The sequence below is a fragment of the Lolium rigidum genome, chromosome 6, assembly GCF_022539505.1.
Source record: "Lolium rigidum isolate FL_2022 chromosome 6, APGP_CSIRO_Lrig_0.1, whole genome shotgun sequence".
In the NCBI taxonomy this organism is placed as follows: domain Eukaryota; kingdom Viridiplantae; phylum Streptophyta; class Magnoliopsida; order Poales; family Poaceae; genus Lolium; species Lolium rigidum.
Genome location: NC_061513.1, coordinates 74,484,155 through 74,511,050, shown reverse-complemented (window position 1 = coordinate 74,511,050; position 26,896 = coordinate 74,484,155). Strand labels below are relative to the sequence as shown.

Genomic DNA, 26,896 nt, shown 5'->3' with positions numbered 1-26,896 from the left:
GGTGGTAGATCTCTCTTGCTTCAGACAAGACGGACATGCATAGCAACTCACATGATATTCAACAAAGAATAGTTGATGGCGTCCCCATAAGCATGGTTATCGCACAACAAGCAACTTAATAAGAGATAAAGTGCATAAGTACATATTCAATACCACAATAGTTTTTAAGCTATTTGTCCCATGAGCTATATATTGCAAAGGTGAATGATGGGATTTTAAAGGTAGCACTCAAGCAATTTACTTTGGAATGGCGGATAAATACCATGTAGTAGGTAGGTATGGTGGACACAAATGGCATAGTGGTTGGCTCAAGTATTTTGGATGCATGAGAAGTATTCCCTCTCGATACAAGGTTTAGGCTAGCAAGGTTATTTGAAACAAACACAAGGATGAACGTGTGACAGCAAAACTCACATAAAAGACATATGGTAAACATTATAAGACTCCATACCGTCTTCCTTGTTGTTCAAAACTCAATACTAGATGTTATCTAGACTCTAGAGAAACCAAATATGCAAACCAAATTAGCAAGCTCGAAGTATTTCTTCATTAATGGGTGCAAAGTATATGATGCAAGAGCTTAAACATGAGCACAACAATTGCCAAGTATCAAATTATCCAAGACATTTTAGAGTTACTACATGTAGCATTTTCCAATTCCAACCATATAACAATTTAACGAAGAAGAAACTTCGCCATGAATACTATGAGTAGAGCCTAAGGACATATTTGTCCATATGCTACAGCGGAGCGTGTCTCTCTCCCATAAGGTGAATGCTAGGATCCATTTTATTCAAACAAAACAAAAAACAAAAACAAACCGACGCTCCAAGCAAAGTACATAAGATGTGACGGAATAAAAATATAGTTTCAGGGGAGGAACCTGATAATATTGTCGATGAAGAAGGGGATGCCTTGGGCATCCCCAAGCTTAGATGCTTGAGTCTTCTTGAAATATGCAGGGGTGAACCACCGGGGCATCCTCAAGCTTAGAGCTTTCACTCTCCTTGATCATATTGCATCATACTCCTCTCTTGATCCTTGAAAACTTCCTCCACACCAAACTCGAGACAACTCATTAGAGGGTTAGTGCATAATAAAAATTAACATGTTCAGAGGTGATACAATCATTCTTAACACTTCTGGACATTGCATAAAGCTAATGGACATTAATGGATCAAAGAAATTCATCCAACATAGCAAAAGAGGCAATGCGAAATAAAAGGTAGAATCTGTCAAAACAGAACAGTCCGTAAAGATGGATTTTATTAGGCCACCAGACTTGCTCAAATGAAAATGCTCAAATTGAATGAAAGTTTCGTACATATCTGAGGATCATGCACGTAAATTGGCTTAATTTTCTGAGCTACCTACAGGGAGGTAGACCCAGATTCGTGAAAGCAAAGAAATCTGGAACTGCGCAGTAATCCAAATCTAGTACTTACTTTTCTATCAAAGACTTTACTTGGCACAACAAAACTCAAAACTAAGATAAGGAGAGGTTGCTATAGTAGTAAACAACTTCCAAGACACAAATTTAAAACAAAGTACTGTAGCAAAGTAACACATGGGTTATCTCCCAAGAAGTTCTTTTCTTTATAGCCATTAAGATGGGCTCAGCAGTTTTAATGATGCACTCGCAAAAGATAGTATGTGAAGCAAAAGAGAGCATCAAGAGGCAAATTCAAAACATATTTAAGTCTAACATGCTTCCTATGCATAGGAATCTTGTAAATAAACAAGTTCATGAAGAGCAAAGTAACAAGCATAGGAAGATAAAACAAGTATAGCTTCAAAAATTTCAAGCACATAGAGAGGCATTTTAGTAACATGAAAATTTCTACAACCATATTTTCCTCTCTCATAATAACTTTCAGTAGCATCATGAGCAAACTCAACAATATAACTATCACATAAAGCATTCTTATCATGAGTCTCATGCATAAAATTATTACTCTCCACATAAGCATAATCAATTTTATTAGTTGTAGTGGGAGCAAATTCAACAAAGTAGCTATCATTATTATTCTCATCAAGTGTAGGAGGCATAGTATAATCACAACAAAATTTACTCTCCATAGTAGGTGGCACCAAAAGACCACTATCATTATAATCATAAATAGGAGGCAAAGTATCATCAAAGAAAATTTTCTCCTCAATGCTTGGGGGACTAAAAAGATCATGAAAACCAGCTTCCCCAAGCTTAGAACTTTCTATATCATTATCAACAATGGTGTTCAAAGCGTTCATACTAATATTACTACCAAGCATGCAAATAAGATTTCATAGGTTTTTTAATTTTCGCATCAAACAATCCATGTTTTAAATCGGAAATAGAATAAGAAGCTCATTGTTGTCCATTATGCCAAACTAGTGTAAACAAGAAACAAAAAGATGCAATTGCAGGATCTAAAGGAAATAGCTTCGAGCACACACACAACGGCGCCGGAAAAATACTTTACCCGGGACCGTAGTATGAGTGCCTTTTACCTTTCCTCACCGGCAACGGCGCCGTAAAAGTGCTTGATGTCTACGGGAGCTTCTATTCTTGTAGACAGGTGTTGGGCCTCCAATAGCGGAGGTTTGTAGAACAGCAGCAAGTTTCCCTTAAGTGGATCACCCAAGGTTTATCGAACTCGGGGAGGAAGAGGTCAAAGATATCCCTCTCATGCAACCCCGCAACCACAAAGCAAGAAGTCTCTTGTGTCCCCAACACACCTAATAGGTGCACTAGTTCGGCGAAGAGATAGGGAAATACAGGTGGTATAAATAAGTAGTAGCAACGGCACTGGAAAAGTGCTTTGCCCGGGACAAGTAAACAAGCAGTAGTAACGCAGCAAGTAGTAACGCAGAGAAACAAGTAAACAAGCAGACGATAGCGATATTTAGGAACAAGGCCTAGGGATTAGACTTTCACTAGTGGACACTCTCAACATTGATCACATAACGAACGTATAAATGCATACTCTACACTCTTGTTGGATGATGAACACATTGCGTAGGATTACACGAACCCTCAATGTCGGAGTTAACAAGCTCCACAATAATGCTCATATTTTAGTAACCTTTAGTGTAAGATAGATCAAAAGACTAAACCAAGTACTAACATAGCATGCACACTCGTCACCTTCATGCATATGTAGGAGGAATAGATCACATCAATATTATCATAGCAATAGTTAACTTCGCAATCTACAAGAGATCATGATCATAGCATAAACCAAGTACTAACACGGTGCACACATCTGTCACCTTTGCACACGTGCAGGAGGAATAAAACTACTTTAATAACATTGCTAGAGTAGCACATAGATAAATTGTGATACAAACACATTGCAATCATAAAGAGATATAAATAAGCACCTCACTATGCCATTCAACGAGTGAATAAGTATTCTGTGAAATATAGCCTAAGAGACCCACACGGTGCACACACTCGTCACCTTTACACACGTGGGACAAGGAGTCTCCGGAGATCACATAGGTAAAACTCACTTGACTAGCATAATGACATCTAGATTACAAGCATCATCATATGAATCTCAATCATGTAAGGCAACTCATGAGATTATTGTATTGAAGCACATAGGAGAGAGATGAACCACATAGCTACCGGTACAGCCCCGAGCCTCGATGGAGAACTACTCCCTCCTCATGGGAGCAGCAGCGGTGATGAAGATGGCGGTGGAGATGGCAGCGGTGTCGATGGAGAAGCCTTCCGGGGCACTTCCCCCTCCGGCAGGGTGCCGGAACAGAGACTCCTGTCCCCCAGATCTTGGCTTCGCGATGGCGGCGGCTCTGGAAGGTTTTCCGTATCGTGGTTCTTCGCCTCAGGGTTTTCGCGACGGAGGCTTTATATAGGCGAAGAGGCAGAGTCGGGGGGCTAACGAGGGGCCCACACCACAGGGCGGCGCGGGCCCCCCCTTGGCCGCGCCGCCATGTGGTCTAGCCACCTCGTGGCCCCACTTCGTATGTTCTTCGGTCTTCTGGAAGCTCCGTGGAAAAATAGGCCTCTGGGTCTTCGTTTCGTCCAATTCCGAGAATATTTCGTTACTAGGATTTCGAAACCAAAAACAGCGAGAAAACGAGAACCGGCACTTCGGCATCTTGTTAATAGGTTAGTTCCAGAAAATGCACGAATATGACATAAAGTGTGCATAAAACATGTAGGTATCATCAATAATATGGCATACAACATAAGAAATTATCGATACGTCGGAGACGTATCACGGACTGACGCTGTTTTCAGCAGAATTGCTCTGGTGTCTCGTTTTTGCGCAGAAAATCAACTTTCAGGAAAATTTCCAAAAAATATCGCAAAATCCATATTTCACCCGAAGACTCACGGAGCCAGAAGACGAGACGGAGGGGGCCCACGAGGGGCCTACACCTTCCCTAGGCGCGGGCCAGGCTTGGCCGTGCCTAGGGGTGGTCTGGCAGTCTCGGCCACCCCCTCGACCTCTCATTCGCTCTATAAGAAGCCCTGACCTGAAAATACCGGGGGGTTCGACGTTTTTCCAGAAAGAGTTCCGATGCTCCGTCGCCACCAGAAACCCCAATCCGGGACCAGAAACTCCGATCTGTCACCCTGCTGGGACGGGAATTTGGAGGAGATCATCGCCATCGCCGCTCCATCAACCATCCATGTGTGAGTAATTCCCAGTTGTAGGTTGTAGGGGATGGTAGGGATTTGATGAGATTGGTCATGTAATAGCTATAAGATTATTATGGGCATAGTGCCTAGTATCCGGTGTTAGTATTTTTGACATTGTTGCAACTTGCTATGCTTAATGTTGTGACACAGAGGATAACCGGAGGGGATGGCTATGATGTGAGGACCACGTGTGTTCATGGAGTGTTAATGCTTTGTTCCGATACTCTATTAAAAGGAGTACCTTAATTACTAGTAGTTTCCCTTGAGGCCCCGCTGCAACGGGCTGGTAGGATAAAAGATGCCGTGTAAGTTTCTCATTGTGAGCACACGCGACTAAATAGGAACACACACCTATGGTTATCTTATAATAGGATGCTTATATCATTATTACTTGCAATGCATGTGTCTTGCTATTATATGAACTATCTCATTTATGCAGCGCCCTGTTCATCCATTCATGTGCCTACAATATTTAATCATGTTGTCTACTGCAATCATCGCTACTGTTGTTTTCATTTCATTACTGTTGTTACTTCACTACTACCACTGCTATAAAACTGTTACTACTGATAAACTGTTGCGAGCAAGTCTATTTTCAGGTGCAGGTGAATTGACAACTCATCTGTTAAAGCTTATAAATATTTTTTGGCTCCCCTTGTGTCAAATCAATAATTTTGGGTTTTACTTCCCTCAAAGACTGTTGCGATTCCCTATACTTGTGGGTCATCAAGATGCTGCGCGGGGTCCTTCGCAAGCTAGTTGCGTATTGACGAAGCTGACGAGCAGTGACGCCAGCCGTGACACACCCCAGAAGATAAGATAAGAGAAGTTCCAAGTTTGCCTGCATAAAGTGAAGCAGCCGTTGCCCCCTTTCCCTAAAGGTGCGGGGTGGGCGGTGAGTACGACAGGGGTGTCGACATCGTCCACAACCACCCATGTGAGCCAAGGCATTTGGCGTGGCCATGGACCAGATCCATGGGCTTAGCTAGGGACAACTGTCCTCTTCCTTGGGCATATTTGTGGTTACCCCTCTACCAAATTTTCTGGGAGAGGAGGGCTAGTGCCGCTATGAATGGAGAGGCAGCTGCCCAGCAGAAGTGGATTATGATCCGGCGAAGGTACCACTTAGATGCCATCGTCTTCCACCTAGAGTAGATCCCATCTATAGCTGGGAAGAACTGGTCACCACCTTGTAACACCATACTCCTCTCGGAGCCGTAGCAATACACACCAATGCAGGACGTTGTGGTTTTACCTCATCACGAGGGTCATGAACCTGGGTAAGATCGTGTCTCTCTCTGTCGTGCTGCTCCGACGTCGCCATGGCTTTGTTGAGCTTGGAGCGTTGCTTCTAGCCCCCTGTGGGCTGATAACCTCAAGGATCTTGCCGAGATACCCGTGTTCCTTGGGATACCGAAACCACGACAAACTGGGAGGGAGAAAAAAATACCCCTGCCTTCTAAGAATTTTTGGAGTGGAAAGAGCCCCTCACAAAACCAACCTTTAATTTGCAAGCCGGTGCAAAATCAGCAAGATGGGAGAAGAGAACATGAGAGCACACGTGAGGTGAGACGCGGATATTTAGCGAGCGCGCAGGGTGGGGGAAGCAGTTGGTGAAGGGGAGGAGCCCACACACAGCACCACACGCCAATTTGCGAGACGTACAAGAGCTGTCGTCTCGTCTCGTCTCGTCCCGTGCGCGTCTCGTCTCCGGCTGGCTGGCTCTTCCCCTGAAAAACCGGGGACGGGCGGAGACAAGACAGACGCAGGGATTCTTCGCCGCCCCGCCCCGCGCCGCGCCACACGCAGCACCGCGTCGCGGCAGTGGCAGATCTCCCCCGCCCCGCCGCGCCAACGGACGGGTTCTCCCGCGAGGCCCGCGCCACAGCCGGCCCCGCCCCGGCGGAGATCCCCACGCCACCCGTCGCCCGATCTCGGCCGCCGCCGTTGCCGCCTGCCCCCTTCGTTCCGGTGCGCGCCTTTTCTTACCCTCTCTCTGAATCTCGCGCCTCGCTGTTCAAGGGAAACAAAATCGCGATAAATTATTTCTAGGTGTTGCTTGTTTTTTTTTCCTTCCCCCCACTTTCGGTTCACCGATCGATCCATGCCGCATCTGACCACGGATCGTCGGCGGGTGGACGCGCGCGTGCACTGCGCCATTTGATTATATCTTCTGTTTGCGGCATTGAAGTTAGCATTTCACTGGTGGGGCGATTTGAGCTGCCGCTTCGCTCTATCTCCTGTCCCGTGATTGTGTCCGTGCTCCTGCCCGCGGTTGAGCCCACGCCGCTCTAGATTCTGCTTAGTTGCGTGCATAATTGAATTTGAGCTAGGCTGTTTGCAGTGGGAACCAGATTATTCCTCGCTCGATTATTGTGAGAAATTCGAGGTTTCAACAGCTGAAGATTATGGTCCCATTTTGCCAGGTTTTCCCCCTTGTGGTACAAATTTAGATGATCAGTTGCTTCAGATTGTTGCGTGACAAACGTTTGTACATAGAAAAAAAAGAACTCATGGATTCCTGAGCTCCACTAGTTGCTACTATGTAACTTGTACTCAACGCAAATACAAGTTTGTTCTGAACTCTCCAGCGCTCAGACTGTAGCTTTCCAAAATGTCTGGTGGTTACGATTCTGTCAACGTGACTTCTTAGCTAACCACGTTGCGCAAATTTAGTTAGTTCTGGTTATACGTCCAACATCCATCTGACCTTTCACAATTAACTATTGAAAGCGGTGCATACTACTTTCGGGTCACTCTCTTGTTCTAAACACAGCATAAATATTTGGGCTGCAAAAGTTTGGACAGCGAGGTTTTTTTTTTGTTTCCATTAATTTACATCTATGGTACCGTTTCTTGCCATGGGGGGATGCATCTACTGTGAAATCTCATTTTGGCTGTATACTTTTTTCTTTTCAGTAGCAATACCAGGGCAGTGCATCTACTCCTCAAGATGATGATGGGTATGCTAGCGTTTGAGAACAACCAGGGGCTCTGGAATGGTGGGTATTATTCCCAGTTTTTCGGAATCGGGGGAGTTATGGTCACCGTAGCAATTCTTTGGTTATCTACGGGCTACTTTGGAGGAATTGGTGCTCCTTTTGCTCCATACTTTTGGCCATATCTAGGACAACTTCCCAAGAAGAAGGAACGGCAAAGGCCTGTGAGAGTGTACATGGATGGATGCTTTGATCTCATGCACTATGGCCACGCAAATGCGTTGCGACAGGCCAAGTTGCTGGGAGATCAGCTGATCGTGGGAGTTGTCAGTGATGAGGAGATTGTGGCGAATAAGGGTCCGCCCGTGCTTTCCATGGAAGAGAGGTAACTACACTGCTTCCCTTGTCCTGTGAAATACGTTATTCTGTTTCAATAGAGCGCGTTGATGGCGTTAGCAGTAGTATAGCAAATTTATCTGGAAACCTTGTTGAAATAAGTACTAGTATGCCATATTCTCTGAAATTTGTCCGAATACCTGGATTTCGCGTCTTTCTCATTATTTATGTATCTAATATTGCAAGTTAGCTGCAAGAGTTGGGATTCTGTGCTAATCTTCTCATGCATAAATCATCTGAATTTTATTTTGCGTATGCTCAGTTATAAAAACGTTGACCAACGGGGGAATGATCCCTCCCTTGGCTATACGTTGTTAGGTAGGATGAGACTCTCCCAGCGGATGGACGCTAGGATGATAACCCGGTTTAAAGTTCACCCCTCCCTGCAAAATTACCGCGAGATGGGGATTCGAACCCGGGTGGGCTGGCTGCGCACTCGCTTGCCTTGCCACTGAGCTAGAACTCAGTTCTCATATGAAGTTATCTCGCTTGCGTATGCTCAATTATATCATTGATGAAGTTAGGTTACCTTTACCTCTGCCTCAAAAGATCAATTTCGGGCTTTTTGGTCCCCGCGAAGTATAAAAGTATTGAGATGGTCTAATTCTGTCTTATTTTTGCAGTAACTTTGAATTACTAAGTTTTGATAAATGTATATGCTCACTGACTATTATGTGTGTATTTATGTTTTCATATTCTAGGTTGACACTTGTCAGTGGATTGAAGTGGGTGGATGAGGTCATTCCCAATGCGCCCTATGAAATTACAGAAGAATTCATGAATACGCTCTTCAGTAAATACAACATTGATTACATTATACATGGAGACGATCCTTGTCTTCTACCTGATGGAACTGATGCTTATGCGTTAGCAAAGAAGGCTGGACGATACAAGCAAATCAGGCGAACTGAAGGTGTTTCAAGCACCGATATAGTCGGTAAGATGACCATATGGATTAGTAATGCCACTAGTTTTTTTGGATAGGATACTCTTGATGCATATTGTTTATAATCTTGTATAATAGCATACCGTGCGTTGCTTGAAAAATGCTTTCCATGCTCATCCTAGACAATATCATTTTCTTGCCCATTGCAATCTTACATGGGAACAATTTCTTTCGACACAGGGAGAATATTGCTAACATTCAAGCATAAACAGGGCAGTAATGAAAATGTTGGAGTTGAATCATGCGATCAGAAGAAACCTCAGCTTTCCAATTTTCTTCCAACTTCCCGCCGGATAATGCAGTTTTCAAATGGGCAGGTATGAGATTTTAAGGAACTCCGTCTCAGTTGTTGCTGCTTATTATTCTTACTTGATACTTCCTTTATTGATCAGCCTTTTAGGCACTTATAGGAAAAAATGTCCTGATATATTTCAGTTAATGTAACCAAATGTTAAAAAATGGCATACCCAGTGCTGAAAGCTCCCACACATTGTGGGGTCTGGGTGGGATCAGGCTGCAAGTGGGACACGATGCGGGGGCCCGCATGTTTTCTGCATCTGTCCACAGCCAATCAGTGGGCCGCCTGCGGCAGCCCGCATGGTTCTCGCGTGTGTACGCGGAGACCGCTTCTGCCGCAGCGAATCAATCGGCTTTCCTGGAATTTCCTCCCTGCCTTTGCTAGTAGTACTACATTAGTACATTTGCTTCCCTATGACGTTTCTTGTCGCCGGCGATAGAGCGCGGGCGCTCGCACAAGGGAGAGCAGAGCGCAGCTGTCCCGGTCATCTCTTGCCGCTGTTCCGGTCGTCCACACGCCCGAAGCTGTACTCCGATCCAAGACCCCCGCCGACATCGCGGCGGGACAGGGAGTGCAGCGCGGCGGCGGACGCCGCGGAACCGTACTTGGGTTTGCGCTTGCCACCCTTGACCTGGACCTGGCCGATGCATGTGACCTTGGGAGAGGAGGGCTCGGCGGCCTCCATCCTACCGCGTCGGGCCCCGGACGCCGCCGTCGTACCCGTTGGGAACATGGGCGACTGGACCCCCTTGAGGCTCCCGGAGACGGGCGCAGCGCCGGCGCCGCCGCGGCCGGGGCTGAAGGCCTTGGAGGAGGCGGAGGGGCGCAAGCCAGAGTAGACGATGGTGGGGCGGGAGGTGAAGCAGAGGAAGAGCTCCGTGCCTCCGCCGCCGCCGCCCCGGTCCGCATCCGCCGCCCCGAGCTGCGATTCGCGGCACTATGCGGTAACTGCGGGCTGGCCCGCATCCGCCGCTTATTTTTCTTCATTTTCTGTGGGAGCCCGCGTATGTATTTAAATGGGCCTAAATCTGCGGCGCCGCAGATGGCCCGCTACCGCTTGCACCCTGAGGGTGGGAGGTAGGCCGAGCTTTAAGCACTGGGTACACCCTTTTATTTTAACCAAATGTAAAAATACTACTTAATGCCTCAACTGTACCGTTTTATCCATGGTCTTACTGCTACCCTTGGCAGAATTACATTGACTATGCCATTCTGTTCCATTTATTGAGAAGTACTCATGTGCATTCAGGCTCCTTCGCCAGGTGCTCGCGTGGTGTATATAGATGGTGCATTTGACCTTTTCCATGCCGGCCATGTTGAGGTACCTTTTGTGGTTCTCATGCAAATTATTTTCTCAACACCTCACAGAAGATGGTCTTTGGTGTGGTTCATATGCTGTCATTAAACCTAGATGTTACTGTCTAATGTAGATCCTAAGAATTGCCAGGCAACTTGGTGACTTCCTTCTTGTCGGTGTTCATGATGACCAGGCCATCAGGTGCTTATTTAATATCTTCACTTAAGATTATTAAGGGATTTTTTGAGCATAAATTAGCATCAAATATATATTGTTACGAGTGTTACTACAAAAAAAAAAAAGAGAAAACATGTAGCTTGTCTTGTATAAGGTTAGCTGCCATGCTTATGAGAACCAGTTGTCCAGGGAAAGAAGAGGCTGTTGTCCTATCATGCACCTCCATGAGCGTACCCTTAGTGTACTTGCTTGTCGCTACGTCGATGAAGTTATAATAGGCGCACCATGGGAAGTTTCAAGGGATATGGTATGTTACAAAATTTTGCAAGTTGATTTAGTCTATTTCTTGAACCTGAGTGTTAGTTTCAAGCATATGGTTTGAAGATAATTGAATACAATGCAGAGATCTTCTGCTAGCGGACCCTCACATATTTTGTTTTGTCACATGATGCAGATTACTACGTTTAACATTTCATTGGTTGTACATGGGACAGTAGCCGAGGGTACTTCTGTTGTAAGTATATAATTAAACCTGATGTATCTTGATGGCAAACTTACCTAAATTAGGTGCGCAAATTGATATTGAAACTTGTTGGACGCGTGCTGCAGGGTGAAGATGATCCCTACGCCCTTCCAAAGAGCATGGGTATTTTTCAAATAGTCACAAGCCCTAAAACTATAACATCAGTTTCAGTCGCTACAAGAATTATTGATAACCATGAAGCTTACAAGGTATACACTGCGGTAGTGTAACTTGCTTGATAAATATACATATTTTCCCCTAGGATTTTATACCCTACTAAACATTATTCTTGGGGGTTTCTCCGAACAGAAAAGAAACTTGAAAAAGAAGGCGAGTGAAGACAAGTACTACACGCAAAAGAAATTTGTCTTTGGAGACTGATGCTGCAAAAGGAGCTTACAATTTTGCAGCAAGCTGAGGAAAGGCATGGTGCCTCCCCATACTGAAAAGCTATTCTACAACAGTATTTGCAACACTTACTCAGCTATGGAAAGTAGCCAGTCGTAATTTGATGGCCATTTGGCAGAGGGAATCAGCTGAAGAAATTAAATTAAAAGACCGTCATATTCTTCTAGTGTTGCCCTTTTTCAGCTGGAATGTCCACTTAGCAACATGAGTTCACATACATGATTCTTTTTTCTTTTTCATTGTTATCCCTGGAGGGGAAATATTCTTGGCTGAACACCTTCAGCAGATCATTGTTGTATACTTGTATGTTACAGTATTACCTAAGAGTTTATGAAGTGATTAGAGTTGCACCCTCCTAATTGTACCAAGTATATACTTGATGAAGAACTAGTGATAGTCATCTGTGACTTTCGATTTTTCTGACCGTAGATGGTTATGTTCAGCTTTCCTTGTTCATCCGTATTTTGTCATTACCAGGGTGCACTAGAGATCTATATATACTGTGATGCCAGTATGCATGATTATTTGCTACAGAGAATAAATATGTATTCTTTTTGAGAAAATAAGTAATGTATTATTAGCTGAACATCATTGTATTGTCTGATATTCCCTAGGTATTTTTTAGTTTCATAATGGCAGCATAAAAGATAGCCAAAGTTATTTGAAAATGTTATTAACGCATATACTTTGTACAGGTGAATGGAATTGAGGCTATGATCTTCTGCACTGGGGAGATCCAGTCCTTGCAGTGGCATGAAACAGTTAGTTTATTAATTCTCAGATATTCAGAGTCGTGCATACAAAGAATTCCAAAATCATGTGTACCTTCCGTAAGGATCATGGTTAACAACAAATCTGCGGACAAAATTGATACTCTACATTTCAAAGCATGTTCTGCTTTTAGGTGACGGTGAAGATTACATGCTTAATGGTTACATTAGCATATTTACAGCAACGACATGTACTTGTCTAGATGGTGCCCACGTGCTTACACCACAATGTTCAGTTGAATGTACACTAGAAAGAAACCTGCAATTGGTAGGACACTTTGTATTCGCTTGGAAAGAAACAGACGCACAATATAGCTTCAAATACATCTAGCTTCCCAAATATTTACATTCGACATGCTACCAGGGTCCAATAGAATCCAGCTCAGCATGTCAACTTTATTCTCTTTGGTAAACAATGTTAGACAAACTTGAATTAAAGCTCCGACAAATATTATGGATTGGAGGGATTAATATTTGTGCCACCTGGGCTAACCCATTTCTATTAAGACTTAACGGAAATAACAGAGCGAAAGAAAGGTAAGTGAGTTGGTGCACATATTGGAAACCAACTGTAGATGCTCTCACAAAACATGTGCTACGGACCCTCCGTCTGCAAATAAGTGTACTTCTAGCTTCTATCTTAAGTAAAAAAAATTGACAAATTTATAAAGAAATGTAGCAACATATATGATACTAAATTAGTATCAATACATCCATTTTAAAATGTTGCAAGGTGGATATATTATATGGATATATTTCTACCTTATGATGCAGATGAAGTCCAAACCTTGATGATGAAGGTTATGGTGCCTGGTACCCAGAGTAATCTTCGGTCCTTTCAGTGAGCAGTACTATATGCTTGCCCTTGACATGAAAATGCATTCTCAAACTAGTTCAAGTGCTAGCCCTTATGGAAACGAAAGCATGTGGGATTTGATTTGGAAATCAGATGTGCCTCCGAAGGTAAAAGTGTTCACCTGGAAGCTGGCGGTCAACTCCTTTTTTGTTGTGTAGGCCAACAAATGTAAAGAGAATTGCTAATACACCTCCCTTTGGGTCATGTGATATGCTACGACTAGCACTACATAAATTTTCTACTGCCATGCCGATGAACAATGCTTAGGTGTTAGGTCACGAGGTTACCACTTGACATGTAGGCCCGTATCGATAGTAGAGTCGGCATAACTGTCATGCTAGTATAGTCATATTAATTGATATTTCATCCTTGTTCGGTTCCCTCGAAGAGCTCAACTCAGATCCCACGTGTTGTTCGTCCAAGTGTCACAAGTGCAACACTTACAAAGTATATACACGAGGAGGAACATCAAGCAGCGAATTGCTAGATCAAATCGTACAACGTGGGCTTGGAGGTGGTGGTGGATAGGGTTTCTGAAACCCTCGAATCAACTCTTGACTAACCGACATCTATTATCTACACCACACCTTCAATTTATATAGACGTTCTCTCTGGCCCACAACACTTGTGACCCGATAGGACTCTAACCTACTTCTACTAAGATCATATTCAGGTAGGTTCCTAACCCCTGAATTGTGTGACCATATAGGTTCATGATCACAAGGACACGACTTGCCCTTTCCAGTTCCCACATGTGGTGAGCACTCGGACTTAAGTCGATAGCTGGTAGCGCCTGCTAGTGGAACATGCCAACTCCCGAGTATCGCAAAGTCATTCCGAGGAACCTCAACAATGTGTCATGTGGAACATTCCTTTTGCCTCCGATATGTATTTTTGAGTTCAAGTCGAGTGTAGATAGTTTGACCTATATTCTCGATTCCTGATACATATTCCAAACTGGATTAATTAGCTCTTGACCAAGTTGTAAGGCCATGCTTTACGAATTTGATCACTCAGAGATGGCTTAGAGAATATATATCTCCAAGCCAGATGGGCAAATCCCATCTTGGTCAACCAAAACCTTGTAGATTGTTTCACGACTAACCTGAAATCTACCTTTATAACTAGCCAATTAATAAGTAGCATTTGATAAACCCTAAGTAAGTCGAATCAACTCGAGAACATGTGAATACGTTAGGTCTAGGACATAGCATATACATTGTACTTGAGACTAACAAATGAATATCATCTCGTTGTCTCAAAGTGGATATGTCCAACTTAGTGGTATCGATCCTCGAGTCAATATTATCGAGTCATGATCACCATGTCCATTACTCGTGAAACATAGTCAACAACTAAATAAGTGGATATGTGTCCCCATAGCCTTATGGACTAGGGGACCATTAGAACTACCATCATACAATATATAGTCTCACAAACAAGTAATGTACATACTTGTTGATACATAGAAGTGTTCAAGAACAATATTAAGAACTCATGAGTACATAGGAAAATATCATCATCACATGATTGCTCCGAGGGAATATCTCAAAGGAAGATGAATGCCGACCTGCGTGTCACAATGTATATTGCGTGGTTGTAACAAAAATCGTGTTACTTAATTAATACACAACTCAGTTTTTTTAAGAAAAAGTTGATCATCCAATGGCTATGGATAAGTCTTACACATTTAAAATCACAACATTTCAATTATTGCTTCCTAATTACTCAATAGCTTCATTTTGTATACACGAGAGAACTATCAGATTTGCTTACTGAATTTTCTTTTTGGTGATGTTCTTTATTTGCTCATCAAGATTTGCATGCTATTTGAATCTTCCAATATTTTTATACATCATAGATTTGTAGTATGATGTGTTTATGTGGGGTTACATTTTTCATGTGCTTGAAAACATCGATTATACAAGAATCTTTATAAAGAGTGTGCAAGTTACCCATGTTGTTTTATGTTTATACTTCTCTTCCTCATAAACAACATTCCAATAAGAAAACATGAAAAGTTATCAGAAGTATGGTAGTAAATCTGAGGATGCTTGTATTTTCTTCATGTTTTACATTAGTCAAACATGCTTGGCACACCCGAGGTTACTAGTTATCCTCTAGGTTCTCACATTTTTTACATAATAGCAAAATATAAACTGTTTGATAAGAGTACAAAGCAGTGCTACATTTTAGTCCTAGTGTGCATTGTGCAAACATTGCTATGACATCACTAAGATTCTCTTGATCTTAACTTTTTGGATGTATTTTCTCTCTCAAACAATATACCCATGTGACGATCAGTTTTTATTATTTGCTTAGTATCGACTCACGAGGAGATTTTCGAAATTAGATCACATATTGAAATATTTTGACAACTTTTTTGTAGGTAATGGTCAGATTGCTGACCTTACTTGTCAGCTGGTTATAAAAAAATTATTGGCATGTTCTTGAACATCATTTACACAAATGCAAAACTTGTATGAACTTGTATGGTATGGTTATCTTCTAGTTATTGATTGATCTGCATATCCACCCTCTATCCATGCAAAACATTAGAAGCCTAAAATCATGTCAAAATTATTTGGCAAATATACTCTATTATCGTGATAAGTGGTCTTTGTCCATCTAATAACATGCGCATATTATATTCTGGCCTTGTGGGAAACATGATCTAGTTTTGAATCATATAGGTTGTCGAGGCGTGCTCGGCAATGAGGATGAGGAGTGCGAATCAAATTAACGATTTAGAAGTGAAAACATTTGTAGTTTCTAAATTTAGCGATTAATGTGATAATATCAGCGCGACTTGACATGTTCATCCATTCATGTGGAGAGAGGAAAGAGGGCAAAACATTAAAATTGTGTTGCATGCATTACTAATTTGATTCTACATAAGCCATTTAGCACAATATCGCCTATTAATAAATAGGAGACGAAGTGACGCTAAATTATGTTTGGTGGAAGAAAAGTAATAAAGCTGGCATGTCTAGGTTAGAACCTAATTTAAGGTGCTAGCAGTTGATGTTGCCAAATACCAAAACAACCAATTTGTAGACTCAACCGACTCAACAATATTATTACAATCTACACAAATTGCTCGGTACATTGACTAGTTGAAACTTTGGGAAGCGTCATGTAGTATGGCAATCCATGTGGATGCTCGAGATGAGACAAATAAGTGATCCCTAGCTTCACCCATGTCGAGGTAGGTGGCGGATTCGCACACTCATGTCATAGAACTTGAGGAAGTCTTCATCTTCAACCCTAGCCTCACCCATCTCGTGCATTGTTGCTTCACATCTTGCTAGGGTAAAACATGAAGGAATGGAGCACGACGACATGTGAAAGATAAGGGATGCATAGTATATGCATATACGAGTGGACCATTTATATTTTTGAAGTTTTTTTTAGGAAAAACCATCATAGCTAGCTTTATATATTTTTCAATGGCTTATATTATACTTATAGAATTAAGAAAATGGGTCAAATCATCACGCATTTGGATGGTCCATATGAAGGGAAACCCTAACCCTAGCAATTCATGCATCTCCTCCGTCCGATAAAAAATAAGTGACTCAGACTTATCTAAATTCACATATAATTATATAGCTTTTTCAAATCTAACAAATTCCAGCACATAAAGTAAATCTCTTGGAAGATATATACAGTAGCCTGGAGGGCGGTTTGGACAAAGTTTCATTCAGCCAGGCCCAACACGCTGGCCTCCACGAATCGCAACACCGCTCTCTGCTCCCTAGAGAGTAGAGACCCTAGCCTAGAACATTCCATAATTCCGTCCCAATTCTTTTCAAAAGTTAAATCTGACAATACACCGAAATCTCCAATTCTCCATCCTCTCAGCCAGCCACCGGCAGCGGCAACGGCAGCGGCGAGCGGCAAACCCGCCTCAACCAGCCGCGCCGCCGCCACCACGACGGGTGGCGGCGCCCGTGCTCCGATGGTCGGTATGTACCAGAAGCAGCTCCTCGATGCCCCCTTCGCCCTAAACGGCCACTGCGGTGACCAGCCACGACACGCGCCGGCCGCCGCCGCCGCCTCCTCCTCCTCGTTTCCCCCTTCCTCCTCCTCCTCAGGCGTCGTCCCCTCGCCGCAGCCGGATGGCGCCGGCGAGACGCGGCGGCCGTTCGAAGCGCTCGTCGGGGAGATCCTGCAGCGCGGCGCGGGAAGCGGCAACGGCGTGGCCGCCGGGGATCTGGAGGCGGTGGTGTGCTGGGCGCGGGAGGTCGCCGTGGATCCCTGCGCGAAGCGTCCGGCGGACAGGCCGAGGAAGCGGCAGGTGCTGGCCCTGCGGCGCGCGCGCTACCTCAGGATGGAGGACGTCGCGGACGCAGCAGAGCTCCCCAGCTTCTCCAAGGTGAGTGTTTTCTGGACCAAGTCGCAAATCCTTTGCGTCGTCAGTCGCGATCTGTCGCTAATTCGTTGAAGTAGCTATGGATTGGGTCGGCTGTTGCGTACTAGTCTGTGCTGGTCGTCTTCTCCGGCTGCTCCGTACAGATGGGACTTGTGCTGCATCTAGGATTTGGCACCATATGTTATCCCACTGCGTGCCCTAAGGTCCGTATCTAGGCTCGGTTTCCTATGAGTGGATTTGTGCAGGGTATGGAATGGAAACTGACGGTTGTTCCATTTCAAGCCAAGAGAATCTCAGGTACAGCCGAACCTTCCACAGACCATGGAAGATCCTGATTGGGGAAAGGCTTTTTCATGTCAGCATCTCAGCTGTTGACTTAGGCTTTGTTTGGCATTGCGCTGTATTCTGATAATCACAGCGGAGTCGCAGTTTATTTTACCCATTTGGTTAACCAAGATTTCCTTCTTCCGTGGAGTTTTTTTCACAACGGACTCTAAGCGCATCACAATTCAACAACTCCAAGCAGAGCCCTATAAGTCAGCAAAGCGAATAGGAACCGCCTATGGTGGAATTGAGGTTCAGCGAGCATGCCACTTGATAATTGACATTAACTCACTAGGGGAAAATTGTTGCCTGCATTCATGATGGTTCCATTATTAGTTAATAGTGTAGTACGTACAGTGGTCATTATTAATCATATCGTTTCGTTTTACATGTTGTAAACAGTTTCTCTTCTTCGTAGTACACCCCGTGACCACTCTCATCTATGCATCCTCCTTAGAGAGGGAAGGGGAACATGAGAATGGAGAGAATAGCTAGATCAACCTGGAGTAAGAGAATGGCATGGTAGTCATTTTAGGGCTTTAGGCTGTTCCTGTAGTCTTATGCCCTTGGTTAAAGCAGCCAATATTTGTGAACTGTTGGAGTAACATTTTGTCAAGATCTGTTTTTGGCATTGCGCAAGACTACATCAAAACGCGTAGCGCTAAATCCCTGGGCGCTAGGCGACATTAAAACCTACATTTGTGAACTGATGGAGTAATGTTTTCTCAAGATCTGTTTTTGGCATGGTTAAAAAGGCGCACCTGGGCGCTAGGCGACAGCAAAACGTCTAGCGCTTTATCTTCCATGAGCGTGTAGGTGCACGCTTACGCGAATAGGCGCTAGGAAGACGCAAAACTAGGAATTAACAGCTAACGCTTTTTTGAACCTTGACTTGTGGGCTGACAAGTCTAAGAACAAAACATCCAGAACATTCAGTTACATGCCTGAATTCTATTTACTCAACAACACATGCCATTTAAAGTTTTTTGGTCACAATTTCATCTATTAATTTGTTAACCATTAAAGCATCATTATGGTTGTGCTAGAACAGAAACCAAGTTAACGAATTACACTCTGAAGACTTCCTAGTGAGAACGCCAATGACATGTTAGTCGTTATATAAGTGATGCTTGCCAAGGGGTCGATAACATGTTTTTATTCAGTTGGGTGTAGACTAGGACTCAGGTGTAAGACTAAGGGACTGAAGTGGACTTGCTGAAATGGGTGTACACTACACATGCATCCTGAACTGATCTGCATTGTTTTCTCTAGTACTATTGTAAAATAATTATTTGAATGAATGCTCATGTTTTAATGGAAATGAAAATTATATATCTCGGATCTCGATTGTTATAATATTTATCGTTGGCGATTTAATGTAGTCTTCTCTTGTATTGAATATATTTTACCTGATATCTGTGTCGGAGCTACAAACAAGTATCTGGCGGGCCAAACTAAAAAAAGGGCACTATTTTTTTTGAGCTACACTTTTTTTTGTCGACTAACTAAGAATATTGACAAAACTTTAGTGAAGAAATCATGCTATTAAACTGGTAACTAAGAATTAAGAAAAGAAAGAGGTTACACGTGCTACACTAGCGAAGATACAAGAACCTTCAAAACTGACTTGCAAAGATAGCTAGCTACCAACGCTATTTTTTCTTAGAAAAATCGACGAAGCAGTCAAAAGTGCGCACTCTGTCTTCTTGGGCTTTTCTTCTCGCTACCCAGTACGCTCTTTGGTCGCTTGCTCTGAATCGCTGTGTGGATACTGGTCTGCTTGGTGCTTGCTGGTTCGCTGGCTTGGCTGTGCTAGTGGATTGGGCCATCGATACAGATGTCTAGATGTTTTAGGAAAATTCCTGGGTGGGCCACGGCCCAAGTTGGCCCCAACGTAGCTCCACCAGTGCCTGATATCTAAAAGCTACCAAGTGTCCTAGATTATCGTATTGGAAACTTGATCTTGGGTTTTGTGGCATACTCCCTCCGTCCATAGCAATTGGAGTAAATTTGAATTTTTTTGTCCCGTGATATTTGGTGTAGCTGTCTGCAATGCAGTTCTTTTCCATTTTTACCCCAAGGCCCTTGCATGTGTGGCGACTGGCGAGGAAAAACTCGGCAGCTGCTGCATACATGGCAGTATAAAGAGGGGTGCCTGCATGTGAGGTTAACAATGAGGGACGTGGGGCCTGCGGGGATTGAACATCCAGGTGTAGAAAATGAGCTGCATTGATTCATGCCGTTTAAGGGTATATCTCCGTCCGAATTTCTCTTCAGCACACCTTACCTGGCGAAAAAGATTCGGCGCCACAAAAAATAGGACGGAGGGAGTATAAAATGTTTATGCCTTTCTCCGTGTAGAACTACTGAAAACCTTTGAGAGCATATTTTTGGAGAAGCATTTTTTAGTCTGTCCAGCTTTGGCATGAAGCTGACAGTGATATGTGGCCTACAGAGCTACTCTGAGATAAAGAGGTCGTGGAGAACCAGTAACTGTATAATTATCTTGTGTTTGGGAGGACTGATAATGGTGGTGTCATTTCCTGCACTTCAGGCATCACCACACAGTGTCCATCCTACATGTTTGTGCGAACAACATACAAGGCATGCTGGTGTCAAAATGTCAAAGAATAATAGGTAATAGGTACATCAGTGACAGATCCAAAATATTTTAAATTGGAGAACAGTACAGATACAGAATCATCGGTATCTTGTCCTTTATGTGCCTGAATAAGTAAGGATTTATTTTCAAAAGGTAAGGTCGATAATTTGATAAATTGAGGTATGGACAACAGTGTAGCTTTTCAACTATTTGCTCTCTGTGTCAAATCTGAAATCCTCAAACAGTAGGCATATAGCATGCTTTTTGTAGTCCATATTTTGATACAGATTACTGGAATTCGTAAGTGGGGTGCTACGAATGTTTGTCCGCCCCGTGTTTATTGTTTCCTTGTATTGTCAATTTCGCTACTTGGATTTACCCCATTTTTCTTCTATTCCAGTTTCCGTTTTGGGATGTGGATTTCGAAGCAGTTGCCTTTTCTTTACCTTTTTAACTTTGTTGTATTTTTTTTTTCATCTTTCAGAAAAGGAAGTACAAAACTCACAACAATCATTATGAAATGCCCAGGAAAGGGTCAATGCCAACAAGGAAATCTGAGAGGCTTGCTAGGAGAATGGTACTCATGACATCAGTGCTTCTCACCCAACGGAAAAAGATAGGAGTAGGTGAGCACTTTCAGGCAAAGATACCTGAATGGACTGGACCACCTTCAGATGCAGAGCTTTCTTGCTATAGGAATGACCCGGACATCTCAAAGATGCTAGGAAGCAGAACTTGGCCCCCTGAAGGTGAAATGTCGCAAACAGATATTGTGGTAGCTGGTCGGGGAAGGCCTGAGTCTTGTAGTTGCCAATATCCAGGATCGTACTTCTGCAGACAGCTTCACATAAATGCAGCAAGGGATCAGCTAAGGTCTGAAATTGGCCAAGCTTTCACGGAATGGAAATTTGATTCAATGGGTGACGAGGTTTCTAAGATGTGGAGTCATGACGACCAACTAAGGTTTAATGGACTTGAGCGTTTGGTTCCTTCGCTGGAGAATAAGAGCTTTTGGGCGATAGCGTCGAAACATTTTGCCTCAAAGCCAAGGAGGGACTTGGTGCAGTACTACATGAATGTTTTCCTGATGAGAAGAGTTTTAAGCCAGTGCAGATTGAGTCTTTTGGAGATTGATAGTGATGAAGATGAAGCAGAGGAAGAGGAGGATGAAGATCAATCTGATGGCTCCAATTCTTCCCAGAGGTATTGCTCTACTCATGGCTCCATATGTTTGAGTAAGCAGGTGTAGTATATTGCTCTTCCTTATCATCAGATTTTGTATACTCAAATCACTGCGCCCTTTATGAGCTGCAAGAGTATGCTAAATGACTTCCTTTGAACGTATACACATTAGCTGGTAAGAATGATGCTTATTTTTGCCAACTTTAACATTTACTTCAGGGCCCAGGATGTCCAAGATGTGAAAAAGATTTCATGAATCTGCTGACAGCTACCTGGCATGTTTTTTCCGGCATGGCACCTGTTTGGGGGCGTTGAGAAACACATCATCTCAAGTGATCTTTCAGTCGTTCGATTATGCTAAGTCATCCGTTCTGCGCTGGAACTTGTTCAAAGTGCACATCATTCTCGATACTTGTTTCAAGGCAGCCCAATCATTTGCAGCTTGATGCTCAAGAGCTCATCTGATCTGAATTGTTTCCCGTGTACAGGAAATATGAAATAGAGATCTAAAGGGGGTAGAAAACAAATGATCATTGGTTTCCTTCTTTTAAGTCTTGAGAGGGTCAATGTAAGGTGTGTAAACCAAAACCCATTTGACGCTCTTAGCAAGCTGTTCGGCAACTGTGGTTTAATCCCCAGTTTTGATAGAATTGTTTGGGTGTTGACATATATGTTTCTCTTGAGAAATACCCTTTGCTGGTTTAGATATTCTTTCTAATTCCGTGTCCCCGCCAAATTTATTCTTCACCCAATCTCTAGTAAGGATTACATTTCCAGTGGCTTCGAATAATTAAATTTACTTTCTCTGATCCATAATAAGTGTCAGTAGTTTATCACAAAGTATAAACCACTTACACTTATTATGGATGGGAGTATTAGAAACGTATCTATGCTCTCTGGCGAAAATATTGTGAATTACAGCAAAGTTTAGATTGAACTAGTACTTTGTTTAGGAGTACAGGAGAAACCGTTCGGTAGGGATTGGACTAATCCTATTTGTTCTACTATTCAGTTAAATCGCCTGCTCACACGATAACCCGGCGGAACCTTGACTGACCCCTCCAACAGTCGCAGAAGCATGCAATTGTCGTTCTTGGTGCCACGGCGCTAGCGGCCATGGATACCAGGGATAAGGAGGATTTTTTTTTTTCTCGAGAGAGTATGCCAAAGGTGAACCGTAGTTTTATAGAAGGCAACAACAGTTGTTGTGAGCAACACAAAGCAAGTGAACACTTCCACCTACGCTGGAAACAACAACTAGTACTAGTTTCCATCGCTGAAGACCTGAAGTTGACATATTTTATCTGGTCAAGTTGGTGAAGACTCGGCATTGCGCTGCTTCCAGAGATTCCAAGCAGTTAGAATGATCAGAGAATCGACTCCTTTCATTGCCTTGGACAATTCTTGATCTGACTTCCAGCCACCAATCTTCCAAATTGACCTGCGAGCTTGGCACTCTTGCTTGAATATTCATTGTTTCGAAGAGAGTAATGAATTTTTCGAAAATGGAAGTAAAACCCCAGCCTCTGCATCAGTTTAAAATTCAGAGTGTTACATCTCAAAGATCCAGTAACAATAAACTCCAGCTGGTCCTGTAAACAAAGTTCCATAATATTATTTTTACAATTCCAGTAACTCTAGCTGAATCAAGTGTACAACCAAGGGTTCCTTTGATTCTTATGATTTGCATAAGAATAGTGTAGGATTTTGATCATATGGGAATTTTTCCTATGTTAGTTATTTGATTCATAGGAATATATTTCATAGAAACTAATCCTATAGGAATTTTTTAGTGTAAATGCTATAGGGAAAAAACATTAGCTCATATCTCATGAAAAATTCCTTTGCTACAATCAGAGAGAACTCATCTTCCCATAGGATTCAACTAGGGCAGAACATCCCTAATCATATGCTTTTTCTATTCTTATACTTTTCCTATCCTATAAATCAAATGAGTCCTAAATTGTATGTTCGATGGTGTTGAGGTCATAACACTAGCAGCAGAAGCATCTTTCCTTAGTAGTACCATGTTATGTAAGGATGGACACTGCTGCTCTAGAGGGATTTCACCCAACCAGGTGTCCTCCCAAAACCTAGTATTAGCACCATCCCCAATTTTGGACAAAACCTCGGTTAAAGAAATCATCCTTTGCACGCACAAGGCCCTTCCAAAATGGCGAATTGGTTGGCTTTACTTGTACATGCGAAAATGTCTTATTATTGAGGTATTTATCATGAGGTAGCTCTTGCCACACACACCTTCTTCTTTTAATAGCTTAAACAACCATTTGCCGGGTAAATATTTATTTTCAATATCCATTACTTCAATACCTAAACCACGTGATCATTTGGTCTTTAAATAATACTCTATTTAGTCAACCTATATTTACATTTACTATCATCACTTTACTAGTTTAGTCAACCTATATTTAGTCAAATGGTCTTCGTAGGAAAGCAGCTTACCCTTCCACCATCCAAGCTTCCTTTCGAAGCGACCCTCCATCGGATACCATAAAGGATTTCTAAGTTTTCTGTAACGAATAAGTACTCCAGTGTATCTAAAATGTAAAGATCGGGATTTATATTGGTATTTATCTTCTTTGGCTTTTACAAAGCACAAAATCTCACTTTGATGAAAATATGTTTTGAGAGCAGATAACTGCTCAAAGATACACAATATTAATTTTACATATATTGACGGCTTTCCCTGTTGCATGGAGCATCAGTGTTGCATGAAGCATCACCGTGGCATGGAGCGATTTGTAGAGTGGGTCAAGAATTGGCCGGTTGTCGATTTGATCCGAAACGTTGTGAAAAGGGGCTCCACAGCGTTTCGGATAAGCCGGATAACCAAGCGGGGAGAAAAGTAGGGAGAGACTTGTATATGATCTCTCCATTAGGTAGATCATAGGATCAACCCAGAAAAAACATACTTTGAACAGGCGAAAAAATCTGAAAATAATAAACAACATGCATATAGGTTGTATCTACAACTCCAAGAAATTTCAGCTTAAAATCTGATCTACACTTGGAGAAACAAAAAAGACAAATTCTATTGTGAATAGTATCAGATCTGATTGAGTAGTATTTCGCACTATTCACACTCAGATTTATCTTTTTTGTCTCTCCAAATGTATGTCGAATTTGAAGTTGCAAATTTTTGGCGTTGCATATATAACATAGATGTGTGTTGTGATTTTTTTTCAGATTTTTTGAACATGTTTTGTCTTTGCAAAAAAATTGTTCTCATAGATCCTATCTAAGACATGATCCTACCTAAGTCTTCCCCACGTAGGACCTCAGGTTCTAGAATCCGATCATACGAACGCGATGCTGCATCTCTGAACACGCCCGAGATCAAAGTTGTGAGAAACCTGATGTTCAAAGTGCAGTGATTTGCAGGAGCTGGAGCTCTCGCAGCTCTGAATTATACGAGTACGTAGTGACCGAGCACACAAGATGCTTGCGTCATGTGTTTGGCAGCTGAAAAAAAATGTGTTTGGCAGCTGAAATCGTTGACGAAACCAGTCTCCTGCTATCGATCGTCCACCCTCTGGAGAACAGAGAGAGGCAGACAGGGTGCCCGAGATCCAAGCGTGGCGGCAATGATTAGGCAAAGAAATTCGATCGGGAACGGAAAGGATCGATCGCGCATGCTTCCACGTAAAAGCGATCGGGTCTCCCTCCGATCATCATGCTAAGCCTGCCCGCAGTAAGCCACGGTGGTCATGATCGCGCGAGATTAAGTGCCCGATTGCCTCGGGATGCGAGGCCAGCCAACGTGCTCTCCTCATTTGCACGGCCTACACTGACCGGCCGGAGTCCTACCTCGGCGCCGCCTGCCCGGCGTCGTACTTGTACGCTCGTGTGCGCTGTACACTCGATCTACGCCTGCTATACCCTGAGGCTTTGTGCTTCAAAAGAGACGAGTGATTAAAGCTGTCGCTTTGCGTTGAGTTTGCTTTGCTTTCTGTGGTGCTTTCTTTGGCTCCCCTTTGAACCGTAGGTAGCCTCCGTCTGAGTTTGATTCCCAAGCATGCAAGTGTTGTCGACAACGGCATTACTGGCCATGGTGTTGATAGTCGTGGGATTACCTCAGCTGCCTCATGTGAGTTTGAGATTACCAAGTGATGGGCTGATGGCAGAGGTGGAACTGGATAGGGGTGAAGATGATGCATGACACCATTTGTGCGAAAGCGGTTGCATGGCTAGACCCTTCCCCCAGGTGGCCTGGTGATGGGTGTATTGCAATACAGTCTTGAGAGTGGGAGCGACATTACATGCGGATTTTTATTTTTGGTGGTGCTCTCTATGTACCGAGGCTCGAGCTCTAGGGTGGAAATCCTAGGTCTAAAGTTTATTGGTTGTATCTGACAATGGTGGTCTTCTGCCTATCACCATGTTGAAGGATTGCTTGGTAGTTCGGTGTTTCTTTGGGGTGAAAGAAAACACAAGATCCGACGTTACGTTTGGATTAGGAGACGGCAACACTTGTGCAACCAATGAATAAACCACTTAAGTAGTTCGCGATAAATGGACAGAGATTTGGTGCACACGAGCATCACTGAAAAATCATATTTCTAAGTTTCAGAAAAATCTGAAAATAAATCATGATGTAGTTAGTATTGTATCCCACAATCGTGTAATTTTTCAACTGGAAAAAATGTGTATTTTGGGCTGCACACAAATAACAAATATGTGGATCTGAGTATAGTGATTCAAATCTCCCAAAAAAATCAGACTTTGTCATTTTTGTGTAGCTCAGAAAATAAAACATTTGAATTGTGATTTTTTACGTTAGTGTAATACATCATTAGCTACTTTTAGAATTTTGTTACATAATTTTAGAAATATATAAATATAATTTTCGAATCTATTAATACAATGAGAGCACTAGTGCCCATGATCCAAAAGGACTTTGACTATGTGTTATAGTTGCTATACTAACTATATACATAGTTGTAGTTGATATACTAGCTATATACATATACGTGTATTGTACCCCTTGTAATACCCCTGATATGTGTACAACCACAGACCTATTGTGAGCCGTGCGAACAACCCCACCAATACTGCTTTTCTCTCCCATTTTCATGGTATTCGATTCAAACCCTAGATTGATCCCTTTTGATTTTCCATGGTTACCTTG

At 42.8% G+C, this 26,896-nt stretch overlaps 2 protein-coding genes across 2 annotated transcripts; both read left to right on the top strand.

Annotated features, from left to right (window-relative positions):
• The first annotated feature begins 7,574 nt into the window (after positions 1–7,574).
• LOC124661189 (ethanolamine-phosphate cytidylyltransferase-like) lies at positions 7,575–12,094 on the top strand. Its single transcript, XM_047199047.1, has 9 exons — positions 7,575–7,978; positions 8,691–8,926; positions 9,116–9,252; positions 10,483–10,554; positions 10,664–10,731; positions 10,897–11,014; positions 11,162–11,221; positions 11,317–11,439; positions 11,540–12,094. The coding sequence occupies exons 1-9, from the start codon at positions 7,608–7,610 to the stop codon at positions 11,609–11,611; spliced, it is 1,257 nt and encodes a 418-aa protein (XP_047055003.1). The 5' UTR covers positions 7,575–7,607; the 3' UTR covers positions 11,612–12,094.
• Positions 12,095–16,977: 4,883 nt separating this feature from the next.
• LOC124663360 lies at positions 16,978–22,416 on the top strand. Its single transcript, XM_047201073.1, has 3 exons — positions 16,978–17,642; positions 21,050–21,768; positions 21,967–22,416. Exons 1-3 carry the CDS (start codon positions 17,226–17,228, stop codon positions 22,001–22,003), a joined length of 1,173 nt encoding a protein of 390 aa, XP_047057029.1. The 5' UTR covers positions 16,978–17,225; the 3' UTR covers positions 22,004–22,416.
• Positions 22,417–26,896: the final 4,480 nt, after the last annotated feature.

Excerpts from the sequence above, each read along its gene's own strand:
- LOC124661189 (XM_047199047.1), top strand. The coding sequence starts at position 7,608 with ATGATGATGGGTATGCTAGCGTTTGAGAACAACCAGGGGCTCTGGAAT. Across the intron at positions 8,927-9,115 it reads TTCAAGCACCGATATAGTCG|GGAGAATATTGCTAACATTC; the intron begins GTAAGATGACCA and ends CTTTCGACACAG. Across the intron at positions 11,222-11,316 it reads TAGCCGAGGGTACTTCTGTT|GGTGAAGATGATCCCTACGC; the intron begins GTAAGTATATAA and ends CGCGTGCTGCAG.
- LOC124663360 (XM_047201073.1), top strand. The coding sequence starts at position 17,226 with ATGGTCGGTATGTACCAGAAGCAGCTCCTCGATGCCCCCTTCGCCCTA. Across the intron at positions 17,643-21,049 it reads AGCTCCCCAGCTTCTCCAAG|AAAAGGAAGTACAAAACTCA; the intron begins GTGAGTGTTTTC and ends TTCATCTTTCAG. Across the intron at positions 21,769-21,966 it reads GGCTCCAATTCTTCCCAGAG|GGCCCAGGATGTCCAAGATG; the intron begins GTATTGCTCTAC and ends CATTTACTTCAG.